The 24464-nt window shown below is 58.7% G+C and overlaps 1 protein-coding gene across 2 annotated transcripts; it reads left to right on the plus strand.

Moving 5' to 3' along the window:
• Positions 1-17258: 17258 nt before the first annotated feature.
• Positions 17259-24439, plus strand: FAAH2 (fatty acid amide hydrolase 2). Of its 2 annotated transcripts, none has more exons than XM_050310824.1 (11): positions 17259-17507; positions 17682-17764; positions 18027-18160; positions 18439-18648; positions 18895-19014; positions 19495-19630; positions 20426-20543; positions 20878-20997; positions 21930-22041; positions 22680-22874; positions 23456-24439. In XM_050310824.1, exons 1-11 carry the CDS (start codon positions 17259-17261, stop codon positions 23629-23631), a joined length of 1653 nt encoding a protein of 550 aa, XP_050166781.1. In that variant the 3' UTR covers positions 23632-24439. The 2 variants fall into 2 exon arrangements, with proteins under 2 accessions (XP_050166781.1, XP_050166782.1); XM_050310825.1 differs by having other exon boundaries at positions 17259-17459.
• The last annotated feature ends 25 nt before the right edge of the window (positions 24440-24464 follow it).

The raw sequence follows: 24464 nt of genomic DNA on the forward strand, positions 1-24464 counted from the left end.
GCCTCTCAGTTCCCCCAAGCAAGTGACACTGCTCCCTCTGCAAGCACTAACACTGGGGCCCAGCATGTGCCAGGAGGAGGCCGAGACAGAAGGGAAACCAGACACAAAGAGGCTCAAGCCTTTTCCAAAGAGGCTTGTTATTTCTCTTCTGGCATGTGGTGAGCTGCCGGGGCTATCACATGGCCAGGCCATCTGAGCTCTGTGGCAGAGCCAGGGCTCGCAGTGGGGACAGGTGACACCACAGGAACCCCTTTGGCAAGTGCACCCCAATGCCAGCCTAAGCTGGGTGGTGCCAACCACAGGCACCAGTGTAGGCACTGGTGGCACCAAGCAGGAGCCATCCTGGGAAAAGGGACCCAGAGTCCACGGAAAGGGGGTGGGAGGTGTGCCAGCATCGTGGTGCCCAGTCAGCCAGCCCAGGGCTCAGTGCAGGTCCCAGCCATGGCTTCCCAGCCCTGCTTGGGGCCCTGATGCACCAGCAGGAGTGTTTCCTGGCCTTTTATTCCCTAAGGAAGGACCGCAGGTCTCGGGCACCTGGAAGACCCAAGCCTGGAAGCTGTGCTGTGCTCAGAGGGCAATGCAGGGAGGACATGCTCTGCTGCCAACAGCCGGTGCCTCACCCCTTGTTTTCAACTTTATGTAAGCAGGGAACCCAAGCCTGCTCCAGGACATGGTGAAATTGGATCCATACGGAAACAATTAGAAAGGGGAGGGATAAGGAAGAAACTTTGCTTTGTTGGCACAACTCTCTGCCCAAGGAAGAAAACAGAGCCTGTGAGCCAGCCCAGATGTATTTGTGCTGGGGGAAAACAACCCACGAGTGAAGGAGAAGCACAGAGCTGGGGCTTGCTCTGAGAGGGTTGGGGTTGTGGGGCAGCTCACCTCACACCCAGCCACTCTGGGACCAGCTGCGGCTGAGGGTGAAAGGGGCAGGTCCTTGAGGACAGGGAAGCTCTTGAGGAGTAGAATCATAGAATATCCTGAGTTGGAAGGAACCCATAAGGATCATCAAATCCAGCTCCTCCAACAAGAAGGAGATGGTGTCTGACCAGGGAAGCTCTTCTCACTGGTTTGGTGAAAACCCACCCTTAAGCCAAGGCCAAGGCAGTCACACAGGGACTGTAAAATACTTGCTGGGATCCCCAGTGCCAGGACCACCTACAGGTCCCCAGCCCCAGTGCTGTGCTGCTCACACAAATAGGAGGTCATCTCTGACCTGGGCACCCCTCCTCTCCACAGGACAGGGAGAGGACAAATGTTTTTTGCCTTTCTGGATTACAAGACCAGCCTGCACCCCGATGCATTTCTGGAGGCTCAGCAAAAGGCCCAGAGGCGCTCCACTGCTCCTCTGGGATGTTTTGTACCTGCAGGGCTTGTTGACAGGGAACACTCGCCACCACAGCTGCTTGGGAAAGGCACCCTGTAGGCACGGGGTGTTCCAGGATGAAAGCGGTTTTATCCCCCAGACTGTGAGTCAGCTTGGAATGCAGAGTCTTCTTGGAGAATCTTCAAGGGTGATTCCAGGATTGCACCACTGCAGTGGTGGGAAAGTTTCACCCTCTGCTTGTGCTCATGGAGAAGTCCTTGGTCAGCCTGTGTGGGTAGGTGTCCACCTGGACAGGTGAAGTAGTGCTGGTGCTCTGCAGGGTGATGCCTCTGCCTGCACCACGGTACCCACAGAGCCACAACAGCTCCCTCCCTTACTCAAACCTTACCCTCCAGCCACAGGTCCTGCACAGCTCTGGGCCAACCCCCATACCTGCTCCCACTGTCTCCAGAGCGATGGAGAAGAACAACCTGTTCTCAGGGTACCCACGGGATGTAGCCCCAGTCTGCCAGCATCCTGAGAAGGACGAGATGGCAGCAGCTGCTCCCTCAACCCTTTTTGGGACAGGGGGCCCATGAGACAAACAGGAGCACAGCTGGGCACGGGGTGCTGGCCGTGCCACCCCAGTGAAACCTGGGAGTCTGATGCAAGCACTCGGGGAACTTGCTCTGCTGGCAACTTCCACTGTGTCTTTCATCAGCCAGACGTCTGTTCCAGCTTTGTGTCTTTCATCAGCAAAGGCCTTCAGAGCGGGAATCCTGGGAGGTGAGTACCTGGAATGTGCTGGGAACAGGTAATCCCAGGTTTGTCCTTCCCTGCAGGAGAGGAGGAGCAGGGCAGGTGAGACAGGGCTGCAGGTGCTGGCTGGTTTCCTGGACGGCTCAGCAGGAGCATGGGCTGCCCTCCTGACAGCAGCACGTGCAAGGTTCTTCCTTTGTAAGGGGATGTGATCTCTGCTAAACCACTGGAGTCCTGTCACTGGATGTGTCCCTGCTGTCACTATTTGATATCTGTGATGAAGCACTCAGGACCCGCAGTCTGCTGTCCCTGGCTGAATGCTGTTCTCAGCCAGTGCTCATCAGACTGGGAGATGGCATGGGGACAGGGGGAGCTGAGACCTGCCAGCCCTCCTGGGACTCATCCAGGAGCTCCTGTGCAGCGTGCTAGGCTGGGGCTGAGACTCCCAGGAGATGTGAATGGCTCAAGCCAGCACTAGGGCCAGGAATCTACAACCACAGGGCAGAGGATGCGACTCAAGAGTGGTCAGAGCCAGCCCAAAGAACTCTGGTCTGTGACATGGAGCTCATTCTCCATGGGAGGAAGTGTGCCCATGCCTGACCCAGCTTCCCTCCTTGTGACAAGCCACCACTGACTCTGGAGCCACTGCCTGACATGTCCCACCCCGTGCCCACCAACACTGGGCTCTTCAGGAGCTGACAGCCTGCTCCAAAGTGCCCTAAAATATACCAAAACATCTGCCTCAGGTTGGCATCCTTTGGTCTTCCCAGGGTGACCAGCAAGATCACCTGCCCCAAGCCAGGCAGCTTAACTGGGCCACCATGACCTCTTCTGTGACCAATTCAGCTTGTTCAGGTGGCTGTTTCCATTCCCTACCCAGCTCCCTGCCAAGTGTGGATTGATTTGGGGTTGGAAAATATGGATTCCTTCTTTACTTCCAAATGTGAACATTGTTTTCTCTTGCATGTCTTTTGTTTTTGTTGTGTTAGACATGGAAAGTTCCCAGCATTTGTCAGCCTTGGAGGCCAGGCAGGGAAGAGAAAGCAAACACTGTGCTCAGCTGAGGACAAGGAGGCTGGAGGGGCTGGAAATTTTAAGCACAAATTAACCCCAAGCACTTTCCCCATCATTCAGCCAGGCCTGGGCTGAGCCTTTTGCAATGGCCATGTGTCTTTGTGCCTTGGTTCCTCATTTTCTGCACACCATTTCCAATTAACTCCAGAAATCATGGCCCAAACTGGAGCTACCTCAGCCTGGCCTGGATGATGTAACCCACATGTAGGAGCAGCTGAGGTGTGCCTCAGAGGGGCACAGCCACCTCCAACCTGGGACATGGATGTTGTTCCAGGGGACAATCTACAAACTCACTCTGGTCCTTCCTTCTCTGTCCTGTCTGACCACTGCACCAGCACTTCCCCAACACAAAGACCAGCCAAAACTCCCTCTCATCCTTCCCAGTCCCCACCGCAGTTCCCAGCCTTGCCATGCCCCTTTCCTGCTGTTTTCCTCTCCTCCCACCCACGCTGAACGTGTGCTGGTGTGCTCAGGGGAAACACTTGCCAACACCCAGAGATGTGGGGCACTCATATGGGCATTGGTGCCTTCTGAGGGCATCCTGGAGTGCCTGTGGCCCAACCTATATAAAGACCTAGGTCCAGTAAAACCCTCAGGCATCCATTTTGCCCACTGGAACACTGAGCATCCCAGATCCCCGCTGTGCAAGGGAGAGCAGCAACCCCATGACAAAAATGCCCCGGAGGAGCTGTGAGGGGCAGCAGTGGAGCTGGGTGGCAGCCCCAGAAGCTCTGCAGGGCTGTGGCAGCCGGCAGCCGGGTGCACTGCTCACCACCCAGATAATTATAGCTCCGCTGTTTATATACCCTGAGCCCGCGGCCGCAGGAAGGAAGGCTGGAGGACGCTCTCCACGTAGCAGGGCTCCCCACCCCTTCCCCGCTCACCCTCCCACCTGCACCCCCCTGTGTGAACCAGGCGCGTGTGACAAGACACCACGGCCCAGCCTTGTTTGTCAGAGCTGGTCACAACCCACAGCTTCCCCTTTCTGACACCCGTGGAACCCTGCTCGGGGCTCTCCAGGCACTGCTTCCCCACTTTGCACTGTTTGCCATCACCTCCTGCACCCCTCAACCCTGGCAGCTTCTTGATCCCACAGCTTGTCTGGGGACAGGGAAGCTTGTGCCTGACCCCATGCATGGCTTAACCATGGGGGTCCTGCAGCCTGCACTCATCTCCAGAGCTGTGCTGGGTCAGTGCTCTCCTCTTCACCCGGGTTGGCCATGGCATCTCTGCCAATCATACTTCCCTGCCCTTGCATTCCTGCACATGGCACCTGCACAGCAATCCCGTGCTGCTTGCCAGGGGTCGAGCAGGATGGAGCAGAATGCAAGGGAACTCCCAGGCTGTGGGGTTGTCCACCTCTGCAGGGACCAGTGACCACCAGCCGTTGCTGCAGTGGGATCCCAGGAAGGTGTCCTGGGATGGCATCTGTGGTGGCACTGGAAGGGACCATAGTGGGGAACAGGGGAGGGGAGCCCCTTGCCCACTCAGCAGAGAAGCAATGACCCGGCACGGCTGGGCTGCAGGACTGGGAACGGGACGGGCTGTGCCCCACACGGATGGGCCAGGCCAGCCAGCTGCAGCTGAGCCAGCACTTTCGTGTTTGTTTGGGCTGTTAGATAACTTCAAAAGCAGAAGCTGGAAGGGCTGGCGGCTGAACAGTTTGTTCTTTCCGACTTCCACACGCTGCTGCCTCAAACCTCAGCGCAGCGCAGGGCTTAAACCACAGCCCTGGTGCGCTGCTCAGAGCCCCCCCGTCCCCTCATCCTCACGCCAGGGACGAGCTCTGCCCCTCCCGACTGCCAGAGAAGGGACCAGAACAGAGGGAACTCTCCGTGGTAGGGGTCTCGTCCCTACACCTCGGGCCTGGCACCGGGGCGAGGGGCTGCTGCCACCTCCTGGCCACGGCCCGGGCTCAGCGGTGCTGCCCGGGCACCCTGCGGATAGGAGAAGGTGCCTCCGGGCTGCACCGCGCTCCGAGCGGCCGGGGGAAGGAGCGAGGGTCACCCGGCACAGCCCGTACCCGCCCGACGCGTATCTCTGCGAACCGGGACAGGGAACGGCGCAGGGCAAGGCCACGGAGATGCCCGATCCAGGGAGTGTGCCGCACGGCTCTGACGAAGGGCAGCCATGGGAAGTGGATCCGGCTTACCTTTGGGCACCCGAGCCTCTCCGGGGACAGGCAGCCTCACCTCCCCAGGGAGGAGGGAAGGCTGGGGCTGCAGCACCGAGGTGTCACCTGCTTGGGGACCACAAGGGTCCAAACAGCCCCTGAGCCCAAGAGCGTGCCAGTCCCTGGCACGGTGCTGTGCCTCAGTTTCCCAGCCACCAGGAGGAGAGAGCATGAGGCACACAGAGTTCTGTGGAGGACAAGCAATGCTGAGAACCCCTCCAAGGCTGCCCTGCTCCTCTGCACCTGGCAGTGGGAGCACTGGGAACAGAGCTGCCTGGCCATGCAGACTGGGCTCCTGGGTCTGAGCCAGGGCCAGAATCCACAGCTCCCACATTCCCTCAAGTGGCACAAAGCTCACCCCACAAAGGGGGACACCCTTACTTGATCAAAGGGAAGGGTATTTTGTCACAGCTGGTCCCAACATCCCTCCCTGGGCTGCACGGAATCTTCCTTCAGCTGTTGGAGCGACCCTGTGCCAGTGACACAGAGTCCCAGTCAGCAGCAGCAACTGGAGCATCCAAGAAACTACAGGGACAAAGGAAAGGTTGGGCCAAGGCCAAATCACTAGTGCAGGCTTTGCCTCTGCCCAGAGAACTGGGGTGAGGGTCTGATCCTGTGCCTGAGGACCAGGAGCCAGGCACATCACCCTGGAGTCTGCTAAGACTCCCTCCCAGTGCTGGAACACTGGGGATGAAATTCCCACAGGCTGGGACCGAGTGACAGGTGAGGATCAGCAAGTGCTGCAGCCCTGTTGGGAGGGCTGGCACAAATGAGGTGGGGAAGGAAAGCAGTGCTCTGGAGGGAGAGGGAGCCAGAAAAGCCAGGCAGGAGAGAGGTCAGGCAGGAACAGAGCAGAAGCCAAATGGATGCAGAAAGGAAGATTCTGCAGACTTGTTAAAGCTGGGGTTTACTCAGCTGAGGACACAAGCAGGACTGACCCTGACCTAGAGCCCCCCACCCCAGCTCTATGTGCCTTGGTCACACTGTGTGCTGTAGTGGCCAGAGAGGTGCAGAAGGCTGGGGGTGCCAGAGTGTGATGGGCATCATGCCTTGAGTCAGGGCACAGTCACCATGCACGAGGCAGAGCAGGGGGGGACAGAGGCCCCAGCACACACGGGCAGGCACGTGTTCACGTGGCGGTGCCCAGCCACCTCTCGGGGATCCTCTGGCCTGGCCAGAGGCAGCCCTGCGAGTCTAGCAAGGGCTCTTCCTCCCTCTGGTGCCCACCAACACCATGGTCCTAAAAACTGCCCCAGGGCTGGAACAACTTGGAGCCAGCTTGGAGCCAGCATGTCCCACAAGGCTGCTCTCCTGCTGCTCACTCACCTCCCCATGGGAAGGGGTTGGGGAGAGCCCCAGGTCTGACAAGGGTAGTCCTATGGACTGCTCAGACAATGGAGGGAGTGGGGACACATCCCAGGCAGGTTTTAGAGCTGAGGGCAGGCTCTGAAGTAGCCAGTGAGGTTTGCCTTCGCCTAGGACAGGGTGGCCTGGGAAACTGCAAACCGGCCACAGCTCTGCACCACACACATTGGGGAACAGGCAGGATCAGAGTCTACACCAGAGCTGCGGGCTCATGTGCTTTCCTGTGGGCTCAGGGCAGACTTGTTTTCAGCCTTCCTGAGTCGAGGGAAGGTTCATGCTTCAGCTCTGGGGACAAACTTGGACTGCAATTCTGCTCTGCACCCCCGTGGCGCACCCTCCATCTGCTCTCACGTGCTCTGGGGCAGCACAGCAAAACCGCCTGATGCCATCTGCTCACTCGTGACTTCCACACGCTCCTCAGAAGCCCCTGGCTGGACAAGAGGAACAGGCCAGATGCTGAAACCAGCGTAAGGCAGGAATGCCGACACAGCCTGCAGGATTTAAAGCAGTGAGGTCAGACTCTTATGGAGCCCAGTCCTTCAGCCTCAAGACCCCCTGATCCCACTTATGGGGCTCCTCCAAGGCAGCCAAGATCCTCAGTGCTCTGGGCTTTCCTGGCTGCAGGAAGTCAGAGCTGCCCAGACCGCTTCCTGTGGGCTCATGAGCAGCTTCCTGAAGACAGGACATGGCTGGTGTGGACATCAGCAATAACAGCACCCCTGAGGGATGTGGCTGCCATGTGCTGAGAAGGAGCAGAGCCCAGGGTGTTTATTCACCTCTTTGTAGCCACACTGCTCCCCTGCAGGAGCAGAGCTGTGGCATGGAGGTTGAGATAAGTTATCTCTGCTGCAGCTGTGCTCCTCAGCCCCACTTCCACTGCACCAGGCCTGCAAATGCATTTGAGATCAAGCAGAGGAGAGACTCCTGACATTTGGGAGTGTTTGGCTTCACTGCTTTCCACGATGGGGAGCCCGGCAAAGCTCTTGGCCGTTCTAAGCCAGCTGCTGCTGCCCCAGGGAACCAGTCTTGCAGTGCCACTGCAGGGACAGGATGGGCTGGGCTTGTGCCGGATCCACTTGACCAGACTCTGTAAACATAGACTCTGCAAGCTGTTACATAACTCTGTTTTCTGATTGCTTCCAGCACCTTCCAAGGCAAAGCCAAGGCATCCATAGTCAGCATGCCTGCTTGCTCTGAACAAGCTGAAGGGGTTGATTCCCCCCTGGTTACTGCGAAAAGCTGCCCACTCCTGCAGCTAAACCTGGTAAGGCAGCACTGATGCTCTCGGGTCAGACCCAGGGTACCCACACGGTGAGAAGGCTGTTCCCATTACTGCCACACAAGGATCCTGCGAGCCATCCCACAGCTGGGACAGGCCAGGAATGGGGACACTCACAGCCTCTGAGAGGCTTCCCTCACTCTGGTGGTTTCTCCCAGGCCTCCCAGCCACATCCCTGCTCCCCAAGCCTGCGTTCAGCAGCACTAGGTGTACCCCATATATCAGGACTAACCCCATCCTGCTGCCCTCTGCAGTGGAATGGCTCCTGGGGCCGCAGGCAGCTGTCCTGGCAGTGATGGAGAGCATCCTGCTGGCACTGGGAGGGGTCCCTGCATCCCCACTGGGAGCTCAGCTGGGCTCAGGGCTTGGATGCGGCGCAGGAGCGCAGTTCCCATGCACTTGGCCCACGCAGGAGGCTGCACATTGCTCCTGCCTGCAGGAGAGCTGGGAATGTGGCTGCCTGGGCTGGCTCCCTGGGAGCGGATGTTATTTTAACTCCCAGTTCCTCTCTCGTTTTTGCCAGGCAGCGACTGGTTCTGCTGTTGGCTGAGCGATAAAAAGCCCCTTTTTTTGCTCCCCCTCTGCTATTTCTAGGCTATTTTTAGGCTTTTCTCAGTGGGTCTTTGCTGCAGATACTCAAAGGACTGGAGCAGGTGTCCTGCTTCATGTGCCCAGAGGAAGAGGACCTATGTGTAGGGCAGGAGGTGCCAGTGAAAAGGGCTTCCCAGTCCGGATGGGGAAGCACGTGCCTTGTAGCACCCTCTGCCCAGTGCTGCATGCAGAAGCGAGCTCCTCCTCTCCCACACAGCTGTGCTGTGCAAGAGTTGGCCTGCCTTGAGGGAGACATGATGCCCATGTCTTCCCAACCATGTCATCAGCAGCCTTCACCTCTCCAGAGCTCAGCCAAGGCAGCTCCTCCCTGTGGTGCCAGTGGGGGAGTCCCCGTGCTGCTCTGGATGCAGCACCTAGGCACGATGAGGTGCAGAGGCACAAGGAGAGTCTTCTTCTCAGGGGAAGTTGACGGGACACAGCCCAGGCTAAAGGTGCCCAGAGCAGGTCACACAGAGCTGTGGCAGTGCAGGAACTGCCAGACGGGGGTGGCAGAGCTGAGGTAAGCTGGTGTCACATTCAGGCTTGGGATAGGGACCACCTGTCATGGGATGGGACCTTAAGTGGGGAGCAGACTGTGAGGGACACATCTCCTGCCAGCACTGTGCATGGCCAGACCCTCCCCACTGAGAGTACCAACGGGAGTGATGCAGCCTTGTCCCCAAAAGAGAGGACATGAAATAGCACATCCCAAATCCCTTGCTGTGTCCGTGTTCAGGAGAAGGAAGTGCTCTTTGGGCAGGAAAGGAAGAAACAGCCTATGTCTCCAAGAGGCAGCGACGGTCCAGTTTGCAGAGGAACCCCACCCCAAAAAGGCTGGTTTGTCCCTATGGAACAAAAGGACTCTCCACCTGGGGCAGGAGGCGATACTGTGTGTGGCCCCACAGCCCTTTGTCTCCTGGAAAATTGCAAAACCCTGAGCTTCGCTGCAGCTCCAAGAAGCTCAGAAAGAGCCAGAAGCTGCTGGAAGGCAGACGCCCACGCCGGCGCTGAGCCAGCTCGAACCTTCCAGGCTGTTACGCAGCGCTGAAGCCCCATGGTCTCTTAGCAAGGGCACTGCAGACTCCTGCACGTCACAGCCCCGAGCAGCCCCGGCCAGCTGCGTCCAGGCGCGGGGCCGAGGTTCGCTGTTTTTCTGCTTTATCAGGATCTTGCTGAGATCGGCGGTGAGTGGGTCATGTTTGTGCAGCGGTTTGTGCAGGCGAGCGGTTATGTAAGCGCTCGGGGTTACTCCGGAGGCTCGGCTGGCCGTGCCTCCCCCCGCGCGTGTGCTGGGCCGCGCTCCGGCGCGGCGAGCGGGGGCACCGGCACACGCAGCCCTGCGCTCCGCGGAGCTCCGCTGCCATCCCAGCTCGTCACCAAGGTGCACAGCGTGTGCACGAGCCGCTGCAGTGCCCGGTGATATTCAGGGCCACATGCCAGGGGGCAGGGTGCCGCAGCTGCGCGCTCAGGCAGCGCTGTCCGCACGCTCCAGCCGCGTTCACCCTGCCCGAGCTCCCGACGTGCGGCTGGCTCTGGCCACTGCCAAAACGCCTGCGCCTGCTCCAGTAACCCAGCTCCTGAAGGTCGCTGGCTGGAGGCCGGGCTCGCGTCCCATCTGCCTGCTTTTGTTATTGATTGTCCTTATCATCGCTCGAGAGAACAGCATGTCCCAAGCACCCGGGGGCAGGACGGGCCTCACCGCCGCTGATGCTGCCTTTTGGCCAAGCTCTGTCTCTCCCCAGTGGAGATGTGCAGGCACCAAGGGCTGTGCTGCCACCCCCGCCTCTGCCCACACGCACAAGGCACGATGACAGAAGCTGGGGCCAAGAGGGGACAGCAGTGTTCCTCTGTCTGCTGCCGTGAGCAAACCGCAGGTCCCTCTTTCTCTTGCCACTGTCTCCATACAAAGAGCGGGTTACCACACAGTGTCAGACCCCTGCATGTACCCATTTCCAGGGTGCACTCCCAACAGGAGCCTCAGCAAGTGCATCCCTTCACCCCACCACTGTCTCAGCTCCCACCACGCCCTGATCCAGCCTGGAGGCTGCAGGGACATGGGAAGGGACAAGGGACCCTGATCAAAGTCAGGGCAAGTGGTGCTGCTCCACCACAGCCTGACTGGGCTGGCACAGCCACCACACACGGCAGCTGGCTGTGAAAAGGTATAAAGCGGCCCTGGGCTGTGAGCAGCTCTGCTGCTGCTAGCCCAGATGCCAGGGGGATGGACACAGGAGCACCAGGGTGGCAGTAGGGGCATGTTCAAGTGGCAGCAAAAGAGAGGAAGAAAGGGAGGAAAGAGAAACAGAAAGAGGAAAGAAAGGGAGGAAAGAAGGAAGCGAGGAAGGAAGAAAATGAGGAAAGAAGAAAGGGAGAGAGGGAGGGAGATATGGAGGGAGATAAGGAGAGAGGGAGGAAGGAAGGAAGGGAGGAAGGAAGGAAGGGAGGAAGAAAGGGAGGAAGGGAGGAGGGAGGAAAGCAGAGTCCTCCCATAGGAATCACCCCCAACATCCTGTCCCCACAGCAGACCTGTGACCCACGCCCCCATTCTCTCTCCAGGTGCTGGCTGATGTTTAGCTCCTTTGCCATTGATGGCACAGAGCACAAAGAAATCTGCAGCCTGCTGAACACGCGTGCATTGCCCACCTAGTACATGAAGGGAAGCAGAAATGCCTCCATGGGATATTTTCATGTAGCAACAAACTCCCATCACCCCTGGGAACACAGGGAGGATAGTCCTGCACGGCTCCAGGGCTCCCTGCTCTCAGGAGCACAGGGCGCCCCAGCCATCCTGGTTCCTGTACATCCTCACACTGGTGACTTTCCACAGGAAGGTGAGGGGACAGAGGCCTTTGGAAAGGGCCATGTTTCTCCAGAGACCAGCTGCTGATGATTTACCAGTGGTGCCCCAAATAATGGGATTTTCCTGCTGCGTGGGCAGCTGTGGATGCCACACGTGCTTGTGGCTGTTGGCAGGAGCTCACAGGCTTTCCAAATACCCTTTACATCTCTCCTTCACCAGCACAGTTCTGGACCCTTGGGGCCGCTGTGGAAAGCCATGTGTGATGCCAGTGTTTGAAATGCCCGTCTCCTGCAGGTGCTGGGGTGGTGGGGCACAGCACATGCCAGGCTGCGTTTGAGGACAGGGACACATGTGGAACCATGCACAGGTACACTGGCCAGGCCTGCACCACCTGGCACGAGCTTTTCTCTGTTCTGTTGAGAGCACAGCTGGATGGCAGGGCAAGCCAAAGGAACTGCAGCTCCAGGACACACTGGTCAAATTAAATTGGGCTTTTGCATGCTAATTACACACCCTCTTCATACCACAAATGCACTGGTCTTTGAGGTATTTCCAACATGCCAGAAGACACAGCCAGGCAGAGCTGACCCAGGCAGCCTGGAGGGCCCTGGCAAGGGTTACCCAGTGCCCCCAGGACACCTGCAAAGAAAACCAGAATCACAAGAAGGCAAGTCCTTGGGACAGGGACCAGTGCAGCACACAGCTCACCCCAGTTTGGCCCATGTGCTTGGAAAGGGGAAGATAAGGGGCAGTTAGATCATTGCCAGGACACAAGAATGGCTCCATGGTGAAATGGGGGTGGTGGTGTCTCTTTGGCGATGGTAGGACCCCAGCCCAGCCTCATAGGGTGCCACCATGCCCCAGGCGACCTGACCACCCTTTGCTTTGCCATGTGCTAAAGGACAGCTCTTGCATGGGGGCTTCATTGGGCCCGACAAGCCAGCTGGACATCAGCAGGTAAGTTTGTCTTGCCAGGGACAGTCCCCCAGCGGGGTCAGACACACTTTCCAGAGAGGAGTGGAAAATTCCTCTCACCGTGCAGGCACTCCCTGCAGCCTGGGCACATCAGCTGTTGTCCCGCAGGACTTGGCATGCCCCGGAGTGTTTATCAACACCATTTCGCAAGAGCCATGGCACACAGCCTGGCAGGGGCACGCAAACTGCTTGGGCAACCTGCTCTGCTGAAAGCCCATGCTCTTGGGAAACACTCCTGCAGCCCTTCCCAGGCATGGAGCCAGTGTGGGTCCATATCATGTGAGTGGCCCATAAGCACGTGAGTGGGCATCAGCTCCTGATGGCCATCAACATTTTCTTCTTCTTTCCTCTTGGTTTCAAGGATGGAACTGTGAGCTTTGCTCTTGGCTCTTCCTCAGTCCTGCACACCACTTTCCTTGTTTTCTTCTGACAGGATTGTAAAGTACCTCAACAGGCTGGTCCCCCCTTGCTCAGGCCATGCTGCTCTGTTCTCACAGGGGACATGGCTTGGCAAGGGGTCTGAAGGGGTCAGGAGGTACCAGCAGGAGCAACAGCATGACTATGATGACAACACATCTGGCTGAGGGCTGCCCTGCAGGCATAGACAACACATCTGGCTTAGGGCTGCCCTGCAGGCATAGACCAGCAGCTGCATGATGCCTGGGAGATGACACAGCAGGGCCAGCCTGTCCCCAGTTAACTCCAGATGTGCACAACTGGCAGACACAGTTCCCTCAGGCAGGGAAGGAAGCGGGTACATCCCAGACAATGCTGGCTGGGCAGGACAGGGGACGTGGAGTTGCAGTCAGGCAACCCCTGGGAGCCAGTGCGAGCCCTGCAGTTGCCCCAGCCAGGGCTGGCAATGCCCACCCGACCCCATGGTGCTGTACATGGCCACGATCAGCAGGAGCAGCAGGAGGGTGTCAAGAAGGCAAAGTGTCATGGTGTTCTGCACTCCTGGAGCCCAGGAAATTTCTTAGCTGATCCTGAATTCTCAAGATGCACCCCAAACCTCTGCTCAAGTGGTAGTGGGTTCATGGGGTGGGTGTCACAACCCTCAGGGTAAGGAAGCAAAGCATGACTGCCCCCAGCCTCTAAAAGGGGCCAGGAGCTCCCCTTGGCACCAAGGGGCTCCAGGGCTCAGCCCTCACCAGTAGCCAAGGCTCCTTGCAATGGAGATGGGGTGCAGAGACCGAACGGGGTGTTGCAGGAGTGGGGTCCATCCCAGGAAAGCCATCCAGCTTCTGAAGCATCACACAGACCTTGCCCCAGTTCCAGCGCAGCTGGGGCGGCAGCAGCGAGCAGGCTTCGTGCAGCCGCCAAGATGTTTGTTGGAGCAGAGGCACGCATAAACATTTTGTTTAATCAAGGACTCCGAGTGAACACAGTGTACCCTGGCTCGGTGCGGAGGGAACAGCTGCGGCCCCGCGGGGCAGGGGCCAGGGACAGCGAGCGGCGGTGGCAGAGCGACCTCCCGTGGCACGGGCGGCAGCGGGAGAGAGGAATCCCAAAACATCCGCCTGCCCTGTCCCGCCACCCTGCTCTGTCCCTCGGCTGCCAGCGGGTCTGGCTGCATCCAGGACAGTCCCTCCGGCTGCCGTGCAGTGCAAGGCTGGGTTCGGCACAGCCCTGCTGCAGCCGCGCCGGGATGGAGGGGGAGCTGGGAGAGCTCTGAGCTGCCCTGCCGGTAGGAGGGCAGTGACCCCATGGCAGCGTTGTACCCAGACCTCTGCCGTGCCAGCTGCTGTGTTCCCAGACAGGCAGCGTGGGATCCCCCTCGGGCCCTCCTGCCCCTCCAGGAGTGGGGTGTTCAGGATGGGTACCTCCTGTGTCCCGCCAGGTCCGTGACAGCAGCGAGAGCAAGGCGAGGTCAGAGCCCTTTCTCTGCAAGCCCCGGGCGTGCCTCACGGGCACCCAACCAGCAGCTGCCGAAGGCTGCCGGCTCCTGGGCCAGCGGGCAAACAGACAGCTGATGGAAATGCGGACCACAGCATCCCTCTGTGGTGAATCTGGACAAGGGCAGGCTTGGAAGAACTGCCGTCAAATTCAGGGGGGTTGGTTTGTTTGTTTGGTTGGTTGGTTTTGTTTTGTTTTGTTTTTCCTGGGATCAGCTGGGAATTAAACATCTGAGCTGCTGTGTTTAAACCTGAACCTTTAAACGTCCCTTCCCTCTCTCCCCACCCCAGCACCCTGCTGCACAAACACCAGGTTTATTCTGTAGCTTTATTTTAAGGAGAAGCTTTAAAGGACTCCTTTCACAAAGAATTGTGCTGTCAGGCTCTTTTTCTTCTTTTAATGTCACAAAAGGTGTGTGTTGTCCACTAGGGACAAGATCCAAGAGAGCTTTGGAGGGCACCGTGAATGCAGCCAGACTGATATTGCCTCTTCTTCCCACCTGCCTCACGCTCTGCTGCCGAGCCTGTTCTGTGGCTTCCCCAGGCAATTAGTGGTTACAACATGCATCCAACACAGTCAGCAAAACCACTCCAGCTTTCTGTGTGTCCTTGCTAACTGCTGCTTGTTTCTTAAGCCTCTGGAAATGATGAAATGACTGGGGATAATTATAATTATTATAATAATTCCTGGATCGTAAGACCTGGGATCACGTTATTCTTCTAAGCAGCTGGTGTCCCTTAGGATAAGGCAGTGGGACAGGTTTGGATGGGTGAGCTTCACTCTGTATTTCCAGTCCCCATGCTCTTGGCAATCACTTTGGAATTACCTGGCTTCTTAGCCAGGTTGGTGTTTGCTCTGTCAGATGGTAATTGAAAAGCAGTCCAAATCACTTCAAACTTAGGCTTTCAGACCTTATTGCTTTATTTTCAGAGCACTTTCTAGCCCACTTTTTTCCTTTTCTCATGGAAACAAAGCTCCACTGGGCTACCATGGGCCCAGGAAGCTCATCAGCTTGACCTAATGAGAGCAGCCTGAGCTGCTATCTTGGGCAGCACTGGTGTGCAGCAGGAGAAGCAGGGACAAGGGGAGCTCACAGATCAGCGACCCGGTAGCTGATCTGGTATGAATTTCAAAGCCCTGTTCTTTAAACCCTGAAAGACAAAGAGTAAGGGAGACACTTTCCTCGGCAAATAAACGCCAGAGCTCAGGAAAGGTCTCTGCAGAGCAGCAAGGAACCAGAGACCCAGGACAGAAGTGGCTTGGTTCCTCAGCAGGTGACTCTGGGGCTCCGTGAGCTGCAGTTGCAGAGATGTGGGTGTGAGGAAAGGTTTGGGCCCACAAACAATCCTGTTGTAGCCCGAGGGGATAGGCAAAGGCCACCTAAGGGCCTGGGTAAGGTCACAGGCATTCCAGCAGTGTTGGAGCAGCGGAAAAGCAGCTGTTAATCCACCTGTGCACCATCAGCCACCAGGCACAGCACTGCTGGGACCTGCCCCTGGGCTGGTTGGTCTCTGTGGTCAGGGACAACCTGCCAAAGGAAACAAAGACACTGGGGGATTAAAATCAGCAGAGGACAAGAGTTTCCCTTGTCCTTGAGAGAGCACAGGACACCCCAACCTTTCACAGCTGGGAGTGCCTCAGGCTGGTGACCTGGTGACCAAACCCAGGCAGACAGAGCTGCTGTCCGTGCTTTCCCAGGGCACAGGAAACTAACCCCAAGCAGGAAAGTGGATTTTTCCCTTCCCTTCTCTCCTCTCCTCCGTTTGCACCTGATAAGAGTTTGTGAAAAGAGAACTACTATCAAGATGACTTTGATGAAAGCTTAGGTTTCAGGGGACAGAGGTTGGTCGATGCCCTCTCAGGGCGTGTGAGCTGCAGATTGTCCCATAAATGCTGACATGTTGATTTCACAGTCATAAAAGATTTTCACAAGAAATCCCCTCGCCTGCCCTACTTTGCACTGATAATTCAATCGCCAACTCCGTGGAAGGGAAGCAGTAAGGCTCACTCAGGCGCTGCTTAAATCCTTGCTTTAAAAGGCACGATTTCCCCCCCAGCATTATCAATTCTTATTACTTTTGCCCTGAGGTTTGAGTATTATCCAATGCTCTTCCAGATTCCCTATTGAAGCACCTGAAAACCTCAGTGCATGTTTGACAATAAGTCTGCTAATAGTCACCTTTTATGCGGGGAAAGCTTGAGAATAAGGCTTGGTGTTTAAAATGCAAAATAAAGTTATAATTACGTGTCAACCTTAAACTTATCGGTGTTAATGTCCCATAGCTTGATAGCAGCCCACAAGAGTGTTTGTGTGCACAGCCTGACACTGAGGCCAGGTTTTTGGATGTGGACAGACAACCTCTGCATGAAAGGGAAGTGTCTCCTCCACAGACCAGCAGGCAGCCCAAGGGCACTGCGGGTGCACCCAGCGGTGCTGGGCTCGGCCCCGGTGCTCCAGGGTTGTGCCCAGGGGTGCCGGGATCAGCCCCAGAACCTCCGGGATGCGCCCAGAAGTGCCGGGCTCGGCACCCCGCACCTGCCCAGGCGAGGCTGTGGCCGCAGCCCCGTCCCGAGGGCGAGCTCCGCTGTCCCCGCACACCCCGCGCCAGCACAGCTCGGGCTAACTGGTGGTTACAACACGCATCCGACACAGTCGGCAAAACCACTCCAGCCTTCTGTGCGTCCTTGCTAACCCCTGGTGGGTTTTTCAAGGCTTTGGTAATAACGAAGCAATTGGGGTTCATCGCCGGAGCGGAGGGGCGGGACGGCCCGGGACGAGCAGAGCGGGTGCGAAGCCAGCCCGGCCGCGGGGCAGCGCTGCGCTCCCCGGGGGAGGGTGCGGGCCGGTGCCCGTGTCAGACCGGGGGAGGGTGCGGGCCGGTGCCCGTGTCGGGCGGCCCCAGGCACGGGCCCCCCGCACAGGCCGCGGGCGGGGCGGTCGCGGTCGCCATGGAGACGCGCCGTCACTTCCGGGCGGCGCCGGGGGCGTGGCGGGGCGGTGCGGCCGGTGCGGGGCGGCGGGTGCGGTGCCGCGGGTGCCATGGCGCTGTCGCGCGCCGAGCGGTGCCTGGCGCTGCTGCTGCGGCTGCTGTCGCGCGCCTGCCTCGCGCTGCTCGCGCTGCTCCCGCCGCCCGGTGCGGGGCCCGGTGCGGGGCCCGGCGCGCGCGCCGTCCCGCCGCCGCGGCGCGAGCTCCTGCTGCTGCCCGCGCGCCGCCTCGCGGCGCTGCTCCGCGCGCGGCAGGTACCACCCGGGGAGGGGTGGGGGAGCGGGGGGACACGGACCCGGCAGGTACCACCCGGGGTGGGGGACAGCTGGCACCGGGACCGGCCCCGGGGGGGGCAGCCACGGGACTGTCACCGCTGTGTCCCCCTCGGCGGCGGGAGGGGGGGGCGGGGTACCGGGAGCGTCCCGGCCGCCCCAGCGCGCCCCTGACGGCCGTTCCCGCCCGTGCTCCGTGCCCAGGTGAGCTGCATCGAGGTGGTGGAGGCGTACGTGGAGAGGATCAAGGAGGTGAACCCCCTCATCAACGCGGTCGTCAAGGACAGGTGAGCGGAAGGCGCGGGGTTCCCCTCTTGCCCCCTCCTTCAGGCCCCCAAACCAGGGCGATGCTCCGCTCCGAGGGCACGGGGAGCCCCGTGCGGTGCTCCCTGCGCTGGCTCAGCCGGGATGGTGCTCTCGCCTCCGGCAGAGACCAGGTGGTCTCACCTCCTGTCACAAGCTCTTGCTGCAGGTGGGGTCTGCCCACCCTGTGGGGACCTCGCTGCTCGCCTGTCCAGTGCCAGAACATCACCCACTGCCTCGTTGCAGGTTTGAGGAGGCCCTGCAGGAAGCCCAGCAGGTCGATAAGCTGCTTTCAGAAGGCCCTGGTGATGACTATCTGGAGGAGAAGTTCCCCTTGTTGGGGGTTCCCATCACTGTCAAGGAGGCCTTTTCTCTCCACGGTGGGTTTGCCTTTGTTCCTCTCCGCTTCACAGGTTGTGACTCACTCCCCAGGGTGATGGGTGGCTGTGGCAGATGCTTGGAGGGAAGCAGTTTCCCTTTCCTTGGTCCACACCAAGCGCTGCCTGGGCTTCTGTGTCCGTGCTCACTTGTAGCACACAGGTGCTGCAGAGTTAGTGGTGCCCCAGGGAGCAGCCCTCCCTGGAAACCTCCTTCCTGCAGCCCTGGGTGGTGTCGGGATGCTGGCCCTGACACCTCCCTGTCAACCTTGGCGCTGCAGGGATGCCCAACACCTCTGGCTTGGTCAACCGCCGCAACGTGATCGCCACCTCGGATGCCACGGTGGTGTCACGGCTGAAGCAGGCGGGTGCCATCCCGCTGGGTGTCACCAACTGCAGTGAGCTCTGCATGTGGTATGAGTCCAGCAACAGGGTCTACGGGCGGACCAACAACCCCTACGACCTGCAGAGGATCGTGGGCGGCAGCTCAGGTGAGCCCCGGCACCTCGGCACAGCCCTGCACGACCAGCGGGTTAAAATGCAGCAAGGGAAGGGTTGCAAATCTCTGCACGTGGCTTAATATGTCCCTGGGGGCTCCTGCAGAGCTCACAGGCCTCTTCCCTCGGCACTGCTGTGGACTGCCCCCTCCCCTCTGGGTCACTGTGAGGTGCTCCTGCTTTTGCTGGATGACTTGCACCATAAACCTGTGGGGTTCTGACATGTTTTCTCCTGTGCAGGCGGGGAGGGCGGTGTCCTGGCAGCTGCCTGCTCAGTCATAGGCGTGGGCTCTGACATCGGCGGCAGCATCCGGATGCCTGCCTTCTTCAATGGAGTCTTCGGCCATAAACCCACGACAGGTAAGGGGGCATGGGGGTCTCCTCCTCCTCCTCCCCAGCAGAAGTGCCATGAGGTGGAATGGGGGCTGTGGGATGAACCCGTTTGGGACACCCCAGTGCTGGTCTCTGGTGGGATTGCTGTAAGGGGTCGGGTAACTCCTTGCATGGGACAGTCCCCCTGCGGGAGCACAGCCGGGCTTGGCAGAGGGAAACCTTCTGTGGCAGAGTGCCAGGAGCGTGGGAGACGGGGAGGGGTTTTGCCCAGGTATTGCATCCTCAGCGTGGGATGTTTTCCCAAGGTTGGGATGCTTCTCCGGCACTCATTGTCCTGGCTGGGTGCTTTTCCTCCCTTCCCCACCCCGTGCACCTTGCCATCAGCACTTGTGAGGTGTGCAGTCCCTGGGGAGCCACGTCCCCCTGTGCCCAAAGCCCCACCCAGCAGGGCTGCCCTTGTTTGGAGGCGATGCTCGGGGTGGTACCCAAGGTCTGCTCTGCTCGCAGGGGTGGTGCCCAACGATGGCCAGTTCCCAAACGCTCACGGGGTGCGGACCAGCTTCCTGTGCACGGGACCCATGTGCCGCTACGCCGAGGACCTGGAGCCTGTGCTGAGGGTCATGGCCGGGCCCGGGGTCAGCAAGTGAGTTGCTCCCGCTGCTCCCGGCTGCTGAGCTGGAGTCAGCAGGTCTCTGGTCTGCACAGAGGGTCAGTCCTTTGTGCGAGACAGATCTGCACCCCGCCCAGTTGGTTTGTTACTGGTTTCCTTCCTCTGCCCCTGGCTTCAACGGGACCTTCGCAGCTGGGAGTGTCCTTCCCACCACCCACGTGCTCTGGGGAACAGGCAGCCATGGGCAGACTGTTGGTTCCCTCTTTACTTGCAAGCTACTTCCCAGTGCTGTCCCACATGGCCCTCCCTTCCCGAGGGTTGGCCTTGCTCCTGGCTGTTACAGGGCCTTTTTCCTGTTGCTGAATGATGAGTTTTCCATCCCACACCACAGCCAGTTTGGTTCCTGCGTAGGTCTGTGTAACCAAGAGCCTGCTATGTGCAGGTGCCCGTGAGGAGCAGAGCAGAGATGGGGCAGACAGGGCAGCCCTCCTTTGTGCCACAGCCTGCGAGCGGCTGTTCTCGCCGTTACCACTTCTGTTTTTTCCCAGCTCTTGTGCAATCCCAACCTTGACCATGGACAGGGTTTGTAATCACAAGGTTCTTAAGGAGAGTTAAGGATTTTCCCAACAGGAACTTGCTGGGACTGACAAGGCCGGAGAGCAGCTGGGTAGACTGTGGGTGGCAGGTGTCTGTGTGTCCTCAGGGTCTGACCTTGCCACCCTGGGAGGCAGAGAATCGTCTCCTGAGGACACGATTAATGTGTGTGTGAGCAGTTCTGGCAGCTGGGGAGGAGCCCGGGATGGGTTTGTGACAAAGCCCCTTTCCCAGGCTGAAACTGAATGAGAAAGTGTCACTGGAGAAAATCAAATTCCACTGCATGGATCATGACGGCGGGTCCGTTTTTGTGTCACCTGTGGACAAGGAGATCTTGCAGGCCCAAAAGAAGGTAGGAAGGAGCAGAGGTTGGTTCTCACTGGGGTGAGCCTGAAGATAGAACCTGGGGACACCAGTCAGAGGAGCCCTGGGGAGGAGAGGGAGCTGCTCTGTGTGTGGCTGCTGTGGGGGCTGGCAGGATGGAGGGCTGGGGAGGCAGCTTTCTGTTCCAGTCCTGTGCTTCCTGGGGTTAAAAAGTGGAAAAAACTTTTTCTTCTGTGCTAAAGAAGAAACAAGGAGAAGATCTTGTGAGCAGATGCCCTTGCCCTCTTCTCTGTACTTTCCATGGGCTGATGGCAGCGCTTCAGAACCTTATGGAAATAAACCCTTCCTGCTCTTCCCTTCAGGTGGTGGAGCACATCGAAAGTGACCTGGGGGTCCAAGTTCAGCATGTGTCAATCCACAAGATGAAGTATTCCTTCCAGATCTGGTCAGCCATGATGTCATCTAAGGACAGCAATGGGCAGGTGCGTCAGACCGAGCTGGCAAAGGCACAAATTCGGTGGCAGCAGGGAAGAATCAGCTGCCTGGGGCCAGCCGTGCAGAGCTGTAGGTTTCCCAGACCTGCCTGGGGGCTTTCCCTGCTCCATTTGTCCCCCCAGTCCTCCCTTCATCTCTTCCCAAAGACGCACAGCCCCTTCTATCTTGCTCTCCTGTGGGATGAGGCCGTGGCTCCCAGCAGAGGAGCAACGTGGTATAGGGAGGGAAAGGTCGTTTTGGCACATTGACCTTCATGCAGGTTGGTAAGTCAGCCAAGCAGGGAGCATCCTGCCTCACTCTTGGCTCTGTGCTGCGTCTTCTGACGTTGCTGGCTGGGATTAACACTCTTTAGGATGCCAGGACAAGCAGGGCATTAGCAGCTTTCCAGTACCAGGCTTGCCTGTGTTATTTTTCCCTTGAATTGCAGCCACTGTGCTGTGCTCTGTGCATGCAGGGAAGTATTTTACAGAAAAAAAAACCCTCTCAGGAGTGTCCTACCTTGTGCATTCCTGGTACATGGGGAGTGGTGGGAAACAACACAGCCCCATGCACTAAGGAGGGCACGTCTGGCTCCTCTGCTTCCTTCCTGGTCCCATGGCCATACCATATCACAGGAGTAAATGCCTCCAGGACCTTATCCAGAGCATCATCCCTTGCATCATGTCAGTTGGGTGCTGGAAGGTGCTGCTCTGGGGGCTCTCCCTCCTCCTTCTTGCTGTCTCTGGCAGGCAGAGGTGCTCCTGCTGCCACCCTGGATCAGTGCTAGAGCTGCGGAGCACTCCTGAAGGGCATCTCCTGTGTGAAGATGGGAAGGGCTCACATCAGGATAATGGGACAGCTGGAATTTCACTGTCCCTTTCAGCCTGTGCCTCCCTGCTGCGTGCTGGCAGTGCTGATGGGGGGAGTGTGTGTGTTACAGGAGGCAGAGCGATTCACAGACCTGCTGGGGGACCACGGAAAGCCGGTGTGGCCGCTGTGGGAGCTGCTGAAGTGGCTCGTGGGGATGTCTTCTCACACCTTCCCAGCTATTGGTGAGGCTGGGGGGAGCCTTGGGAAGTGCAGAGGCAGCGGTGGGGCGAATGAGTTGTTAAATACAGGTAGTCCCAGTGACCAGCTAAGGGACTTGGGGTTTGTGCTGAGCAGCTTCAGCCTGGTTTTGTAATGACATTCAGTGTCTTTGAGTCACACACAAGCCCGAGGGAGAGTTGGCTGGATCTTTGATGAATGGGAGTGGGTATCCTGGGAGAGGAAGTGAGGATGATGAGCTCCTGCTGTGAGCCCTGTCAGAACTGCTGGGGACTCTAGAGGGAGCCGGTCAGGGTCTGCATTGATCTGGTTTCATAGCAGCAGGAACCAGAGAACCCTAATCAGTGCAGTTGGGCTGCTGTCTAATGAGTGCTGAGGTGGCTCTGCCAGCTCTGCTCAACCCCAGCAGCTGGAAAAGCTGGAAGTGAGGAGCAGGCTGAAAGCTTTTCCCTTGGCAGAGTGGGGAGGATGCTGCCCACAGAGCCATGCCAGGGTCAATCTGCTGTGGGTACTGGTGGGCAGGGGGACTTGGGGGGTGCACTGGGACTGGGGGATGCTGCGTGTGACCAGGCAATGTGCTTTCTGCCCCACGTAGCCCACAGTCCTCTCACTCTATGTCCCTGTTTGTACCCTTTCCCTGCAGCCCTGGGGCTGACAGAGAAGCTGATGAAGCTCAACCACAGTGGGAACGCCAAGCTGGTGAGCATGGGGAAGAGCCTGCAGGAGGAGATGGAGGCACTGCTGGGGCAGGACGGGGTGCTCCTCTACCCCTCACACCCCACCATCGCCCCCAAGCACCACTCCCCCATATGCATGCCCTTCAACTTTGCCTACACAGGTGAGCAGCTCTGGCTCTTGAGGGGTGCAGGTAGAGCTGTCCAGGCTGGCAGCCAGGGTGTTGTACCCATTCCTGATGGTGGGCTCTAGGGGTCTGGCTGCTCCACAACAAGGGTTGTCACGCTTTGTGCCACGTGGCATCTTTCACCTGCTGTCCACAGCGGGGCAGGGCTGAGTGATGTGTCTGATCTCAGGGGCCACTTTGCCCCAGAGGTGTTCCAGCTGCTGCTGTGGTTTAGCAGGAACCTGAGAGCCAGCATATCTTGGGGTACAGTCTGGGGCTCCCTGCATGGCTTCCCTGCAACCCAAGCACCTTGGTGCTAGTGCTGGTGTCAGCGCTGCCTGGCTTTGGAGCGATGGAGGGGTGGTGTCCCAAACCAGATCTTGGCATGCCGTCCATCGTAGGTGCTATTTGCAGATACGATGTGGACACTGGGAACCTCTGGCCAGTGATATCCGCTTGTCACCACGTCCCTGCTCCACTGTGTCAGGCACCAGCTCCCAGCACCACCTGCCTGGGGTGTATCCTGGTGATGTATCCCGGTCCCTGTGCTTGCTCTGATCCATCCTTCTCTCTTCCAGCCATCTTCAACGTCCTGGGCCTGCCGGTGACGCAGTGCCCGCTGGGGCTGGGCAGTGAGGGGCTTCCTCTGGGCATCCAGCTGGTGGCAGCCGCCTACAATGACCACCTGACGCTGGCCGTGGCCCAGTACCTGGAGAAGGCCTTCGGAGGATGGGTTTTACCAGGGAAAGCTTAGCCTTGGGAGGCAAGGACAGAGAGGGTGGTGCCCAGCGAGGCGGTGGCAGGTGCTGATGTTCCCTTCGCATCCCCCTGCCCTCCCGGGAGCAGCTGGCAGTGCCTCTGGCCGTGGGGCAGCCGGGCTGTTGCTGCTGGAGTCTTCATCCCTGCAGCACCCTCTGTCAGGGAGAGATCTCCTGCCCTCCCCGAGCCCCTCGGGAGCCCCAGTGCTGCAGGCTGAGGATGTCCTGCCTGCAGTGGGCATCCACCTTTTCCTGGCCGTGGAGATGGCCAGTGCTCTAACCCTTGCTGCTTTGAAGATGCTGAGTGTGATCTCAGCACAGGAGATACTGCCAGACTGCTGGGGGGGCAGCCACCCAGCCTCTTTTGGGGGCCCCTGGGCACATGAGGGTCCTCCTTGGCCTGACTCTGCCCACAAGACTGGACTGTGCCTGCTGCACCCAGGCTTGGCAGCCCCCACAGCACCCCCCCAATCTGCTGCAGGTTCCTCCTCCCCTCTGACCGAAAAGGGAGAGGGGCTGAGGGGGCTGGGCTGAGCCGTATGCCCTTCTCACCAGCAGTACTTTGTGGTGTGGGGGGTGCTGGGCTCTGCCATATGTGCAGCTCTGGAAGGAGCTGTTGCTCTGAGAGCATTTGTAGCACTGGATAAAGTATCTCCTGCCTGTTTCTTCCCTGCCACCTGCCCTGCCAAGCTGCCTGGCCTCTGCCCCAGGAGTGGACACGGGCAGGGATGTGGGGAGCTGTCTGGGTGGACAACAAGCACAAGGTGTTCTCAATGAGTGTGGTATTAAAGAGCCTGTACAGTCTGCTGTGGCCATGTGTCCTTGTTCC

Source organism: Myiozetetes cayanensis, unplaced genomic scaffold (genome assembly GCF_022539395.1).
Source record: "Myiozetetes cayanensis isolate MyiCay16 unplaced genomic scaffold, myiCay2020 scf15, whole genome shotgun sequence".
NCBI classification, from domain to species: domain Eukaryota; kingdom Metazoa; phylum Chordata; class Aves; order Passeriformes; family Tyrannidae; genus Myiozetetes; species Myiozetetes cayanensis.

Bases quoted from the DNA above. Each gene is read 5' to 3' on its own strand.
- FAAH2 (XM_050310824.1), top strand. From the start codon at position 17,259: ATGGCGCTGTCGCGCGCCGAGCGGTGCCTGGCGCTGCTGCTGCGGCTG. The intron at 17,765-18,026 runs GTGAGCGGAAGG...GCCTCGTTGCAG, and splicing joins AACGCGGTCGTCAAGGACAG to GTTTGAGGAGGCCCTGCAGG. The intron at 18,649-18,894 runs GTGAGCCCCGGC...TCTCCTGTGCAG, and splicing joins GATCGTGGGCGGCAGCTCAG to GCGGGGAGGGCGGTGTCCTG.